Source organism: Calonectris borealis, chromosome 3, assembly GCF_964195595.1.
Source record: "Calonectris borealis chromosome 3, bCalBor7.hap1.2, whole genome shotgun sequence".
Lineage (NCBI taxonomy): Eukaryota > Metazoa > Chordata > Aves > Procellariiformes > Procellariidae > Calonectris > Calonectris borealis.
Genome location: NC_134314.1, coordinates 68325871 through 68338046, shown reverse-complemented (window position 1 = coordinate 68338046; position 12176 = coordinate 68325871). Strand labels below are relative to the sequence as shown.

Here is a 12176-nt window from a genome sequence, read left to right as displayed (position 1 = left end):
GTCTAGAAAAAGAACTGACACAACACATCCTGCAAATGCCTCTTTTTTGTCAGATTGCACTAATTATACACCTACCGCATCAAACTTCTCCATCTTTGTCCTCCTAACTGGCAAATTCTGCCTTCTCCCCATCAATTTCACACTGCTCTTCTCTCTTCACTTTTGAATTTTGCTTTTGGAAGAATTTGAGATCATGGATGAACAAGCCTGAGTTAAGCGGTGCACAGACCTACCGTGTGTGCCTATTTATGCCCACACTTCTGCACATCCACTGGCAGAGATGCGGAGAGCCTTTTTTCTGAGACCATGCTGAGTTTGGCAGCACAACCCTGCATCCTGGCAGGAACTGCCCTCAAACAATTTTGCTCTATAAACAGTTTTGCTTTGCTATTAACATTATGCCCGATTGTTCTGATATCACCCAACAAATTATGATAAACCATTATATTGTGACTATTTTATTATACATTGCAATGAACTGACTAATGAACTTCATTAAAAACACTTCAATTTTCCTAAGTATATACGCTGTTTAACTGAGTTACTAGATGATGTGGAAAAATAATATAGGGAACTAAGATGAGATCAGTGGAGTAATTCTCATTTGCACTTTTCTCTGAAGTGCAAGGTTTGCTGATACTCCTTGACACCTCACATCTTAGTTGTATTTTCAACGTCTGACGGGATCAGCTGTTGAGAGACAAAAACTCCACAGCCAGTTGTTTATACTTCTGACAGCAAAATTAAAATGCAGAGCAGGAAATAAACTGAAATGGTCTCATACTCAAATGGAATATAAACATTCTGCTTAATTAGGTCACTAAGCATATGTTTACTTGAATACTTTCTCTCTGGCAGTTCATCTCTGGGTAACACAACTGCCTTGCTGGAGAGAGATAGTGGAATTCCCATGGCAGATAACATGAAGTCGGTAATTTTGGGGCCAGAAAAGTATGTTTATTGGCACTATTTCAAGTACCTTATAATGAAGAGAGCTAGAGTGCGAGAGCAATACATGGCTCACTGGCTTCTATGTCAGGTTGGTGACCACACAAAGATCAGCAGAGCCATGAGGGAGCTCGTTATAGCTCTCTGAATTTCTGCCTGTCCCCGATTTACCTTCTTAGTTGATTGTAATGCAGAGAAGGGTGTAGGAGCTAGCGATGCCTACTCCATACATATGGAAAATCTTCCCATGTTGCAAACCAAGAGGCACAAGCAATATTGCTGCCTACATTCATCTCAATCACTATATAATTTTTTTTGGAAGGGCTGGGGGGGAGAAGCTTGAAAGTCTTGCGCTGTTCCCCAAAAGCTGACCAGGGAATTAGAAAATAATTACAGCTTTTAAAGAATTCAGTGCAGTTGATCTAAAGAGAAATGGCAGCAGAAGCTTGGAGGGCCGGTCTGAGCTCAGAGGGACCCTCTCCCTAAAGCCGGCTGGAAGCAAATTGAGTTCTTGATTTTATTTCAGCTGAACAAACTCCTATTAGTCCACTGTACCCTGAAGGCATGAAAGCCACCTCTCAGCTTCTCACTGTTGGCACATGGGGCCTAGAAATCCCTGTATCAGTTGTGCACACGCTATCATCTAAAGCAGAGCCTTTATTTTTAAGAGGCGAAGGAGGCCAGTTACTAGGAAGAGCTGAAGAAGCACACTTTACTACTGCGATTCACAATTATTTGCTAATGCTGAGGTTGAGGAAGGAAATGCTGAATCCTGGGATTCACGGGAATACCCACAGGCCCAGAAACCCTAAGCCTGACCCCTTCTGCCTTTCATCTTGCCATTATTCTGTTCACAGGCTTCAATCCTCACCTCTTTTGGCTCTCTGTCACAGACTTCCCTCTCTGCTGCCCCTTCTTTCTTGCCGTGTTCCCAAACAACCTCCAGCCAGCCTTTACCTCCCCAAACAACTCACATGGGATTCTAGATCCATCCCTTAACAATCTCGCTGTGCTGCATCCTTGTCCACCTGCTTCCATGCAGTTGTTTCTTTCCTGTCCCCCACACTCACTGGGCACCACCAAGGAGAAGGTAAGGACACAGAAGAGCTAGATTTGCAACAACTCAAAAGCCATAAATTGCCACATGCCCACCCCTAAAAGTCTTAGATTTTGGGTCCTATGCTTAAGCCTGGCTTTCCCAAGGAATATGGGACCAATATGTCTCAGTGTCACAAAGGCATGAAATGATTTGAGTCCTGCCTGGGAAAGGGTGTGTTTTGCACAAGGTTCCCAAGGAAATAACTTGAGCCAATAGCTTGAATGAATGCTATTTCATTTGTCATAGGCAATGAACCTGACTGTCTGCACACACATCACATCAATTGAATCTGCTTGTTGCAACAAACATGTAAATAATTTTTTTAGAAAAACATTATTTCAGAAAAGCAGAAATTTAATTATTTTTAAATTCTGTAGATGTATTCGACCTCTGCTACTCTGAGATGCTACCAGGAAAACTGATTGCGGAGATAAAAAGGGAGGGAAAATGGACCGTTAACACAAGATCACCATTGGTCACCTCACAAAGAAGAAAAGACGACAAATCCAGGTTGCTTTATACAAGACCTTGAGCTAAATCACTGAAAGGCATGCCTGTACAGACACGTTCACTACTTGCAGTTCCTGTATGACCACAAAAATCCCCAGCAATCTGGAGAGCAATGCCATCAAAAGTCACGGTTGCCCTTCCTGTTCCAGGCAGAAACACGTTCAGTCCTTCTGAGGATGGGGTACATGTGCAACTCGGTCCTCACTACAAGGCTGGGGTAGCATTACCTCTGCAGGACTGATGGAACCAGTTGCCCACTTCTAACAAGTCTGCCCGGAATCTGGGGCAACCGAGGACTTCAGGAGCTTGCAGGTCAGCCGAATCTCGGTAGATCGAAAATGAAAGACCAGCAAAAGACATATCCCTATACAACACTGTCTCTTTGCCAAAATTCAGCCCCTTGTTCTAAGGATGAAGGTGTTGGAATACTTCTGATGTCAAAAGATATTATTTCTGATGATCCAGTTTTTACACGTGGCTAATCTGTGGTTTCTGAAGTTCCCTCCTGAAAAATTCAGGTAGGAAGGTAACTCCTCACATGGAAAATTTCAAGCTACACTTTTTATCTTGATAAAGTTAGAAGTAATGGAAATTGTTAGGCAAATTTAACTATAAGCATTTTTCCACATAAAATCTCTCTTTATTAAAAACATGCACCAAACTGCATTTTTCTTGTTTTGATTTTGCCCATATCCCATTTTCTTCTACATCCATCTATGCATTATTTTTCTTGTTCATTTTAAGGGCACAGGCTTCTTGGAACATGTATCCAGCCTTCTTGTCTTCAGAGGTCCAAGCACACTTCTGGCGGTGCATAAAAAACCCAATGATTTCCTTTTCCATTACAGGCCCAAGCCGCAACTGAGACTCAAGGAAGACCTTCTGAGATGGCTGCAGTACAGACAAGTCAGCACAGGCACTGTGGAGACAGCAGATCCCCCTCGCTACCGCAGACCCCTCCTTTTATGGGCCTGTGTTGAAAGCGGGACGGGGCTTTTGGAAAACTGCGTCCGCCGTTCCCCCCAGATCCCAGTTCCCGGACAGGGAGCTTTAAGGGCAGGCGTGTTTTTCACAAATAGCCGGTATTTTCTGGATGGAGTTCCTCAGCAGTTGTTCCTCCGCTATCAGTCTCACATCATCTCCTGGGATGAGTTTTTCTGATTTCTCAATACAGATTACTTGCACCTGGATGGGAATGATAGGGTGTTGGCAGAGACACCGAGCAGACGAGAGGAGAGGGGAGAAACCTTGCCAGCCTTTGTGTGTGCAACTGCTGAGTCAGTTCAACAGCCTCAGATATCCCCGCCCCCACAAACACAGGTGCAGACGGCCCTATAAAAGTAATCTTAATTTGGCTGCTGCCCAAATTCCACATTCCTCTTGGCTCCACCGGACCCGTTTTCCCACATGACCTCATCTCCCATGCCCTCGCGGCGGACAGCCAGGCAGGCAACGCGCAGCTGAGTCTCCAAACATCCAGGAGTTGTTTTGGAAGTGGGAAGGAGATGCGCGTCCGATACGGTCGAGAGGAAGAGCAAATAGGCATGCCTGGGTCTGGGCCTTTGACCCCCAGACTTCCCCCACACCCACTGAAGTCTGGGAGCCAGATCCTCGGAGCTACCGGGCTGCCTTTGTGTCCTTCCCCTCCAGCAATAATGCACGGGCTGCAGGAGGTCCCTCCATGCGAAGGACCCTGCCGGTATAAAGCTGCTCTGCACAGAGCCCGGCAGTCCCCCTCTGTCCCCATCCAGGACAGGATTAGAGGCTGTTCGGTGGTATCAGGATGCCCTTGTGGGAGACTCAAGCTGCTGCAAGCCAGCCTCAGCTGCTGAGGGAACCGGCCAGGCCCCAGCCCCTTCCCCATACTCAGCTCCAGGTAGCTGAGGACTGAGATGCAGCTACGTCAACAACAACTTCACTGGCAGCTTGAGGACCGAGGGCTAACTCCCGCACCCATCTCGATACGAGTTAATACTGAGTTTAGCTACAGCATATGGAGCTCACAGACGTATCCAAACACAACCACTGAAGATTAAGAAAGTTAAGGTTTAACCTGCGCAACCCTTAACTATGCTCCTGACTACTGTGCAAAGTTTCCCTACAGTGACTATATTCACCTGTCTACAAAAGAAGAGTAAATCCTTTCTTTTAACTTCAGCAAAACAATCAGCAAGTCTACACATTCACCATTTGCCAGGGAGACTAATGAAGCCAGAGCCAGTGGCAACGAAACGTGTGACATCCAACCAAAGGTTGTTTCCATGCTGTGTTTCAGTTTCCAAAATGAAGCCACTTTGCGTGCACAGCTAACGAACTGTGTAAGTTGCCTGATTTGCTTTTGAGGGGCTATTATTTCTCCCCTCTTCAATGATTTTTCAAAGAAAAGTGAAAAAAAAATTGGTTGGTTTTGATTACGGATAGCAAAAGTTTCAGGAATTCACAATCAGTTTGAAACAGGAAAGTGACTGGAAACCATGACACAACTTCCCTGTAGGGATCACTGCTTCAGCTGCTACAGTTTGGTAAAGGAAGATCAAAATCTGCAGCACTCAGATGTGTATCGTATTTCATGACGCATATCTAAGAACCACCCATTCCCTCGTTGCGTGTTTAGCATATCCCATGTGTTCGGGCAAAAAATAAAAACCTGAGCAGTAGGCACGAGAATGACAACACCATCGGGAGCCTCCTGCTCTTGGAGGCTGTATCAAGGGGAACTTTGACTGTCAGCTTGGCTGAGCTTCAAATTTGCCCTAAATATGGTGCAACTGGCTGACAAGAGCCGGGACGACAGGGTGAGAAAGCTTGCCACCGGAGAACTAGCAACATAAGCGGGTGGCTACCTTCCTCTTTGCTGGGCTTTCACACAGACTGATCGTAAAGGGAATACTAATAAATACCACCAAGCGTTAGGTACGGCGTATGCCAAGCTCAAGCAAACGTGCTAACACAGAGCAGAGGCTGTGGCCTCGCGGATTGGGGCAGAGGCACGGAGCAGCACACAGGTGTCTGCACGGGCACCGTGGAGCTCGTGGTGGGAAGGAAAAAATGAATTGCAAGAGGAATTCCATTTTTAACAAGTTGCTAAGAGGCGCTCTGTGCCTATTTAAATCTGAATTGTGTAAGCAGTGGAAACAGAAAGGGAAGGGTGGGCAAGGTTAGGACTGTCCATTAAATTTCCTGGACTGGCTGGGAAGGAATCCTGTTTGGCATCTGAATACGCTGCAGGAAGCACTCTTGACGTTGTGTCTACACCTTTAGCCTCCTTTAGGGCTATGACCATATGTCAGAGACCTTATTCCCATGGTAGCCATGAAGTTGCTTTGCAATCTTTGCTGGCTTCTAGGGAGAAATACTGAGTGGGAAGCTTTATTCTTTCTGTCAACCTGGACCACGGTCATTGCAACTTCCCATGGTTGCAAACTGCATCCAAAGATCCTACGGATGTCCTCTTGTACATGAGCTCTGGACTAGGCTTTAGGTTGAAATCATGCTGTGAACCTGGGAGAACGGAGGTGTGCGGGAAGGAAGAAATGAGAACAGAAGGGAAGGGCACTGCAAGAGCCAACAGCAGGATGGAGAAATGGAGATACACATGAAACTTGTCCTTACCAGAAATGCAGAACAGAAAATTGTTGACATGACACCGTACATGAAACAGAGCTACACAAAATACTATTAGCAGGTTTGGAGCATGATCAGAGTAGCAAGGAAGAAGAAACATCCTGAATCTGAATCACTACCTGTCTCTGAAACAGAGAGCTGATTAATTTTTGGTTTTAAAAGTTGGAAGAGATCACTGATCATTTAAGCATGTTTCAGCATGATTGAAACAAGTAAGGAAAAACCTAACTTACAAGTACCAGCAAGCCATCTTTGGGATGATTTGTTTTTATTAGAATTTTTTTAGAAAGAGCATTTATAAAAATCCAAATATAGATTTGCAGCTCCGTTTGTACGGTAAGTAGAACATTTGGTTGCACTGTGGTCATCTCAGCGGTATTAACCTGCAGCCTTGTGATTCATTATTTATAACATCACTCTCTTTGTGAAGTACCAGGTCACAATCATCATAAAACCCAGATATTTCACGTCAGAACTAAAATTTTGATTAGTCTTTAAGAATGAAAAAGGAGGAGAAATTAAGTCACCCAAATGGGCAGGATAATTAGATTCTGCAGGAACACACAACAGGACAAGCAGATCATGTCAACAAGAATTTCGGCTCTAATACGCTAAAGTCTGAATAGAAGCTCTTGTGCCATCCTTGTCAGAAGACCACACACAATAGCTTGGCCATGTAAGCAATTATCATAACTTTCTGTAGACCTGCAGCAAAGTAATTCCAGAAGTGAACGTGCACTACTGATCTCAGCTAGTAAAATTCAGCCCTGTTCCCACTTCTACAAGTCGTGGCAGTCCAAACTCTCATTAGACAGTAAGAATTTGGGGCAAGGCTCATCCTCTACTATGTGTTTTGTACAGTGCCAAGCACGAGGGGGTGGAGGACTCTAGCTGCCACCCAATATAAATAATAGCGATTCATCTTTCTGATGCCTCACCATTAGTTTGATTACGGCTTGATTCACTTGAGGTCTGTAATGGCTTCCGTGGGCTGTCAGAAACCTTATTTCCTAAAGCTATTTATATTGGTGGAAAAAAACTCAACGCACCTGCCTCCTGAGAGGATGGGTTTGAGGCAGAACACAACACAGCCTCTCCTCTTCATGCCACTGAACGCAATTTTGCCTGAGCTGCTCTTGAGGCGACGAGGAAGGGTGGGAATCCAAGCTCCGTATCTGCAGCCAAGAGCAGCTTATCTGTAGCTCAGGTGAGAGTTATGTTTTGGGTGAAACATATGCTCCATATTCTGCTACTTCTTCTCACCCCTGCAAGGGACTGGAGGTTCCTTCTGTTCCCTGGGCACACGGGGGCACGTGCAGGAAGCAGGTCCCGGTGCCCTCGCTCTGCTCTAAACCATGTCCTTGGCTCACTTGCCGGTGCAGCAATTTTGGGGATGCAGATATTTGTTCATTTTAATAAAGGCTTGTCTCTATTAATCCATCCTGTCCACGTTCTTTTCAAGATCCAGACTCTCACTCCGTCTGGGACTCGAAACGTCTGGGACATTTGGAAAAAAAGCAATGCTTTGTTACTCCAGCCATACTCATCTATCATTTGTTTGTACAATGACCTATGCCACCTCTTTTGTTTCTTTATAAGCCCTTGTCTCAGCTTGATCAACCCACTACCTATTTATACCTGTCCTCTCTTTATCTGGGTTTAGGTGTTGTGCTTTTACCTGTACTGGACTAGAATTCAGCAATTTTCAGCTTGTTCAGGGCCATGGTCTTTCAGGTTTTATTGTTTTAGTCTAGAGTTTAGCCGTGTGGTTATCCAGCATGTCCCCCTGCAGCTCTTACTCCCAAGAGCTGATGATTGCGCTGATAGCAGCATCCTTAATCTCAGAGTACTGTTCTTTTCAGTGGAAAGAACAAATTGGTGAGGAAAAAGTAAAAATACAAAAAAATAAGATTTTTAAAAACAGTCTTCATGCCTGCCTCTTCTACCTAAACGCTAACAAACTCTCTACCTACCTCTGCAAGTCTAAGTTTTGAAACATTTTCTTTCAATAACCAGTCTGATTTCACTGAACAACTCCTCCACACCAAGACAGGATTCCTTCTAATTCCTATATCCCTTCAGTGCATGCTTTTCTCTTCATCCCTTCCTGACATTGTCCTTTGACCATGCCTATGAAAAAATATTTGTGGAAAAATGACATCTCTCTTTGGCCTCCACTATTTCCCTTCTCTTCCACCCAAGACCCATGACCAAACCCCTCCTAATCATTGAGAAGGCTTCTAAACTGTACAAATACCCCAAAAAAGACAGAGACACCTTTTCAAGTACATCACAAAATTAAATCTTGTAATCTACAGCAGCTACAGGCACAGCATCAACCTCAACTAATTATATTAGTTATGAGCTGTTTCAAGCGCCTTCTTCCAACCCCCCGGCTAAAGCGGGTGAAAGCCTTCCAAATTAAACTCTTGCAACTTCTAAAAGCAATGTCACATCTCTTCCTTTCTGTGCAAGTAATCTCTCGCTGGTGAAGTTCGGTGAGTCACAGCTCGAACTGCACCTCCAAACACCTGCTAAACATTCACAACGTGAGGTGGACAGGTTACATCGTACACTCTTGAAGAGTAAAGACCATAATTCTCTCTTGTGTAGCCAGTGAGAAGCAATTCCCTGTCAGCAGACACAAAAGAGGAGATATGAAGATAACCTTCCCCTATCTGTGCTGCAGTAGCCTCTAAGGCTGTAAATCTCTCCAGAGCGGTCATTACAATGATGGCTCTGCATGTTGTGCTTGAAGAATAGTGACATTTCATCATCTGCCTACTAGAGATGCTGAATCAATGGAGAAGTATTTTATAGTTTTCCAAGGGCACACAGGGCCAGCAACACATGCTGCTACTACATCTGCTAAAGCTTTTGCACTGCCCACTCACACATTATTAGTCATTTTCCCATGTGCTTATAACGGACTTCTCCTGACACCTCTGCCAGACGTACCCCTGCAACCTACCCCGCTATGCTGCAGAACCTCTGCTCAAATAACCTTAGGTTAGCAAATGCACACTTTGGCTGCTTGCTTTCCTGGGCTTGCAACAATGGCTGATACTCAGCACCTTTCTACTTTTCCATATTGGAAAAGAGCAAAAAGGCAAATGACAGCATTTTAGGTCATATGCAGTCAAGCAAAGGTCACCTTGAATCAGGACTGATGTTAGCTACTGCTTTGTTCTACGGTCTCCTGAAAGATCCATTTCCTAAGTCACTAAACATAGGATAGGCTTTTCCAAAGCTATCTCTGCACCCAGAGCTCACATTCCACTTCCACGTGAGGGAGGTACTTAGGAGCTTAAAACCCACCCATGTTTGAAAAGGTGACTTTGAAATCACAGAATCAAAGGATCGCTGAGGTGGGAAGGGACCTCTGGAGATCATCTAGTCCAAACTCGCTGCTAGGACAAGGGTTAACTAAAGCAGGTTGCACAGGGCAATGTCCAGTTGCATTTTGAATATCAGTAAGGATGGAGACTCCACAGCCTCTCCAGGCAACCTGATCTAGTGTTCAGTCACCTTTACAGTAGAAAAGGTTTTTCTTATGTGACCTTACCTCAGTATACCATCCGAATATTTTTTCCTCTCCTCTCCAAGGAACCTGAGAAGTTGCCTACATGTTTGGGCGAAACTTCCTGCAAGCAAAGTAAGAGCATGAAGGGTGCGTTCCCTGCCATTTGTTCATCATTCTTAACTTTTTAAGGTAAGAATTTACAGCATAGGTTGCTAACACAGAAAAGGGAGGTTTATTATTGCATCTATATTCTAGCTCACAGCCAGCAGAAATTACACAAACATCACGGAGTCAACTTTAAAGAGAGCCTATCTCACAGCAGTCACTTTTTTCTCCCTCTTCGCTAGTTTCCTGTTACCAGGGCTGATGAAGTTCAAGGGTGGAAGAAGATTTATATAGGATACTGATGACGCCATCTGGCTTTTGAGGTTCATGAGCGGGACGAAAACAATGCTGCTACTTTACCCATCCCTTGGTACCTAATGTTCAGTCTAAGAACATCATACAGCGTCTCTCCTCTGCACATCACAAGAGGAAACAGGGCTTTCAAATGGGAATTATCCACTGCAGGCAGCCTTGCAGCCAGCCACCAAGGTCTGGGATTTTTCACCAGCTTGTCCATCACATCTCCACCCTTCTCCTCTAAGGTTATTTTTTTAGCATGCTTGCTGATACCAGGATTGGATGAGGAATCTTCCACACCCTAGCTAGCATTTTCTTTACGAACAGTGTTAACTTCAGGGACTTGTTGCTCCATTTTACAATACTTAGCTACTCATTATTGGCCCCAGTTATGTTTCAAGTTAAAATCAAACCAAACCAAACAAAAACAAAAAGGTGGGAAAGAAATCCTCTGAAGTTTGGAAGCAAAACTCCCAGGTATGTACAGGACCATTGCTGAAGAACCAACTGACGTGATCTCTACACAGGTAGGGTTATTTGGTTGAAGTTGTATCACCTGTGCTGCCAGTATTTTCTGTACCCTAAAAAATACCTAATTATGAAACAAACATAGGAAATTATGAGCTGACACGAACATAACCAACTTCCAAGCAGTAATCAAGGTAATGCTACAAGATAGTCCATGGCCAGGGAGGGAATTATGGGTTTTTCTTTGGTAAAACTGAGAAGCGGATGTGTCAGATCAGCTATCCAGCACAGCAAAAATAAGACAGCTTCCAAAGTAAGTACAAAGTGTAATAGATGTACTAGGTTATTATCTGCAAAGGCTAGAGACATCTGGGCCAAGACAGGATTCTTTTCCCTGAAATTTTATACTGAAATAAAAAAAAGTCAGCTGAAGTCAGCCTTATCTGTACCACAAAATTATTGTCTATTAATATGTATAAAATAACTCAACATGAAAAGATTAGGGCAGACAAAGACTACTGCATTTAAAGGACCTTGATGCTAACCGGAACAACAGATGATGATATGAAGTTAAGGATGACAGTGCTACATGCCACGTCAAATTTAGCTCATGTAAACTAACATGATAGTTAAAGGATGTTCAAGTATAGCTTCCAGATGGAAGAGGGAAAGAAACTCAGAAAAAACTTGCTTAAGATGATTTCTGATGACTTTCACATTGGAAGGACATAATCAGCCAGTTAAGACTATGGTAAAAAGGGAATGTAGAGAATTTTATCCCACCAAACAAAGCAATTTATCTCTACATATATGCACAGAACTGATGACAGATACTTTGACAGAATAAATGTAAATAGAGAAAGTTACCCCACATTCCTACCACTTTTAAAAATTCTGAAAAAGACAACTGATAGATGGGCATAATTGAAGTAAAGCACAGCTCGCAAGTTTCTCAGTCCGAATAGCAGTAGTTTCTGACTTCATGTGCTCTTTCACTGTTCACTGTTGCTTGTTTGCTAAGATTATGTTCCATAATGCTTTTCAAGTACAGATTCCAGAAAATTTCTAATTGCAATACATACATTTATAGTGCCTCTCAGCAAAACCAAAATGCTATATATGAAAACAACTAGCAGTAACCTATTAACGTCTGAGGTACAAAATGTCTGAATTAAAGCACTATACTTGTTAATCAAAAGATACATGCTTTCATTACGGACAATTATATTTATATCTGAGTCTTTAAGTGGAATTTATTAGATTGCTCCAGCAATTGACATTCAATAATATGATTGTCAAATACGTTATAAATTAAATATGTATACCAGAAACAGTCTCACTTCCACAATATAAAGTAGAGAATTCACTCCATAAGTAGGACAAAGTGGTCTTTAAGCACTTCAAGCACTAGAAATGGGTATTAGGTATTAATTTCTATCTTGGAGTATGGGTATTAATTTCTTTCAGATCACAGCTTTCCATTGATAAATGCAACTACTGTCCACCACCCTCATTACAAAGTAGGAATACAAGGGGAGGGCAAGACCTATGCAGGACAGGAAAACAGAAATATTGGATTGAAGCATTACAATGCCCGACCTT

At 43.4% G+C, this 12176-nt stretch overlaps 2 protein-coding genes across 13 annotated transcripts in view; both read right to left on the bottom strand.

Annotated features, from left to right (window-relative positions):
• PEX3 (peroxisomal biogenesis factor 3) overlaps window positions 1–12176 on the bottom strand; it is a 261856-nt gene that overhangs the window by 98195 nt on the left and 151485 nt on the right. The window lies entirely within an intron of this gene.
• AIG1 (androgen induced 1) overlaps window positions 1–12176 on the bottom strand; it is a 129847-nt gene that overhangs the window by 35315 nt on the left and 82356 nt on the right. Inside the window, exon 5 of one of the 12 annotated variants that reach the window (XM_075145985.1) lies at window positions 6440–7678. The exons of 10 other annotated variants lie outside the window; for them this stretch is intronic. In XM_075145985.1, the coding sequence (XP_075002086.1) occupies window positions 7614–7678 (65 nt within the window). In that variant the 3' untranslated portion in view covers window positions 6440–7613. Of the gene's footprint in view, window positions 1–6439; window positions 7679–12176 lie in introns of those variants that run through there. One more of the 12 variants, XM_075145989.1, reaches the window with a different exon arrangement.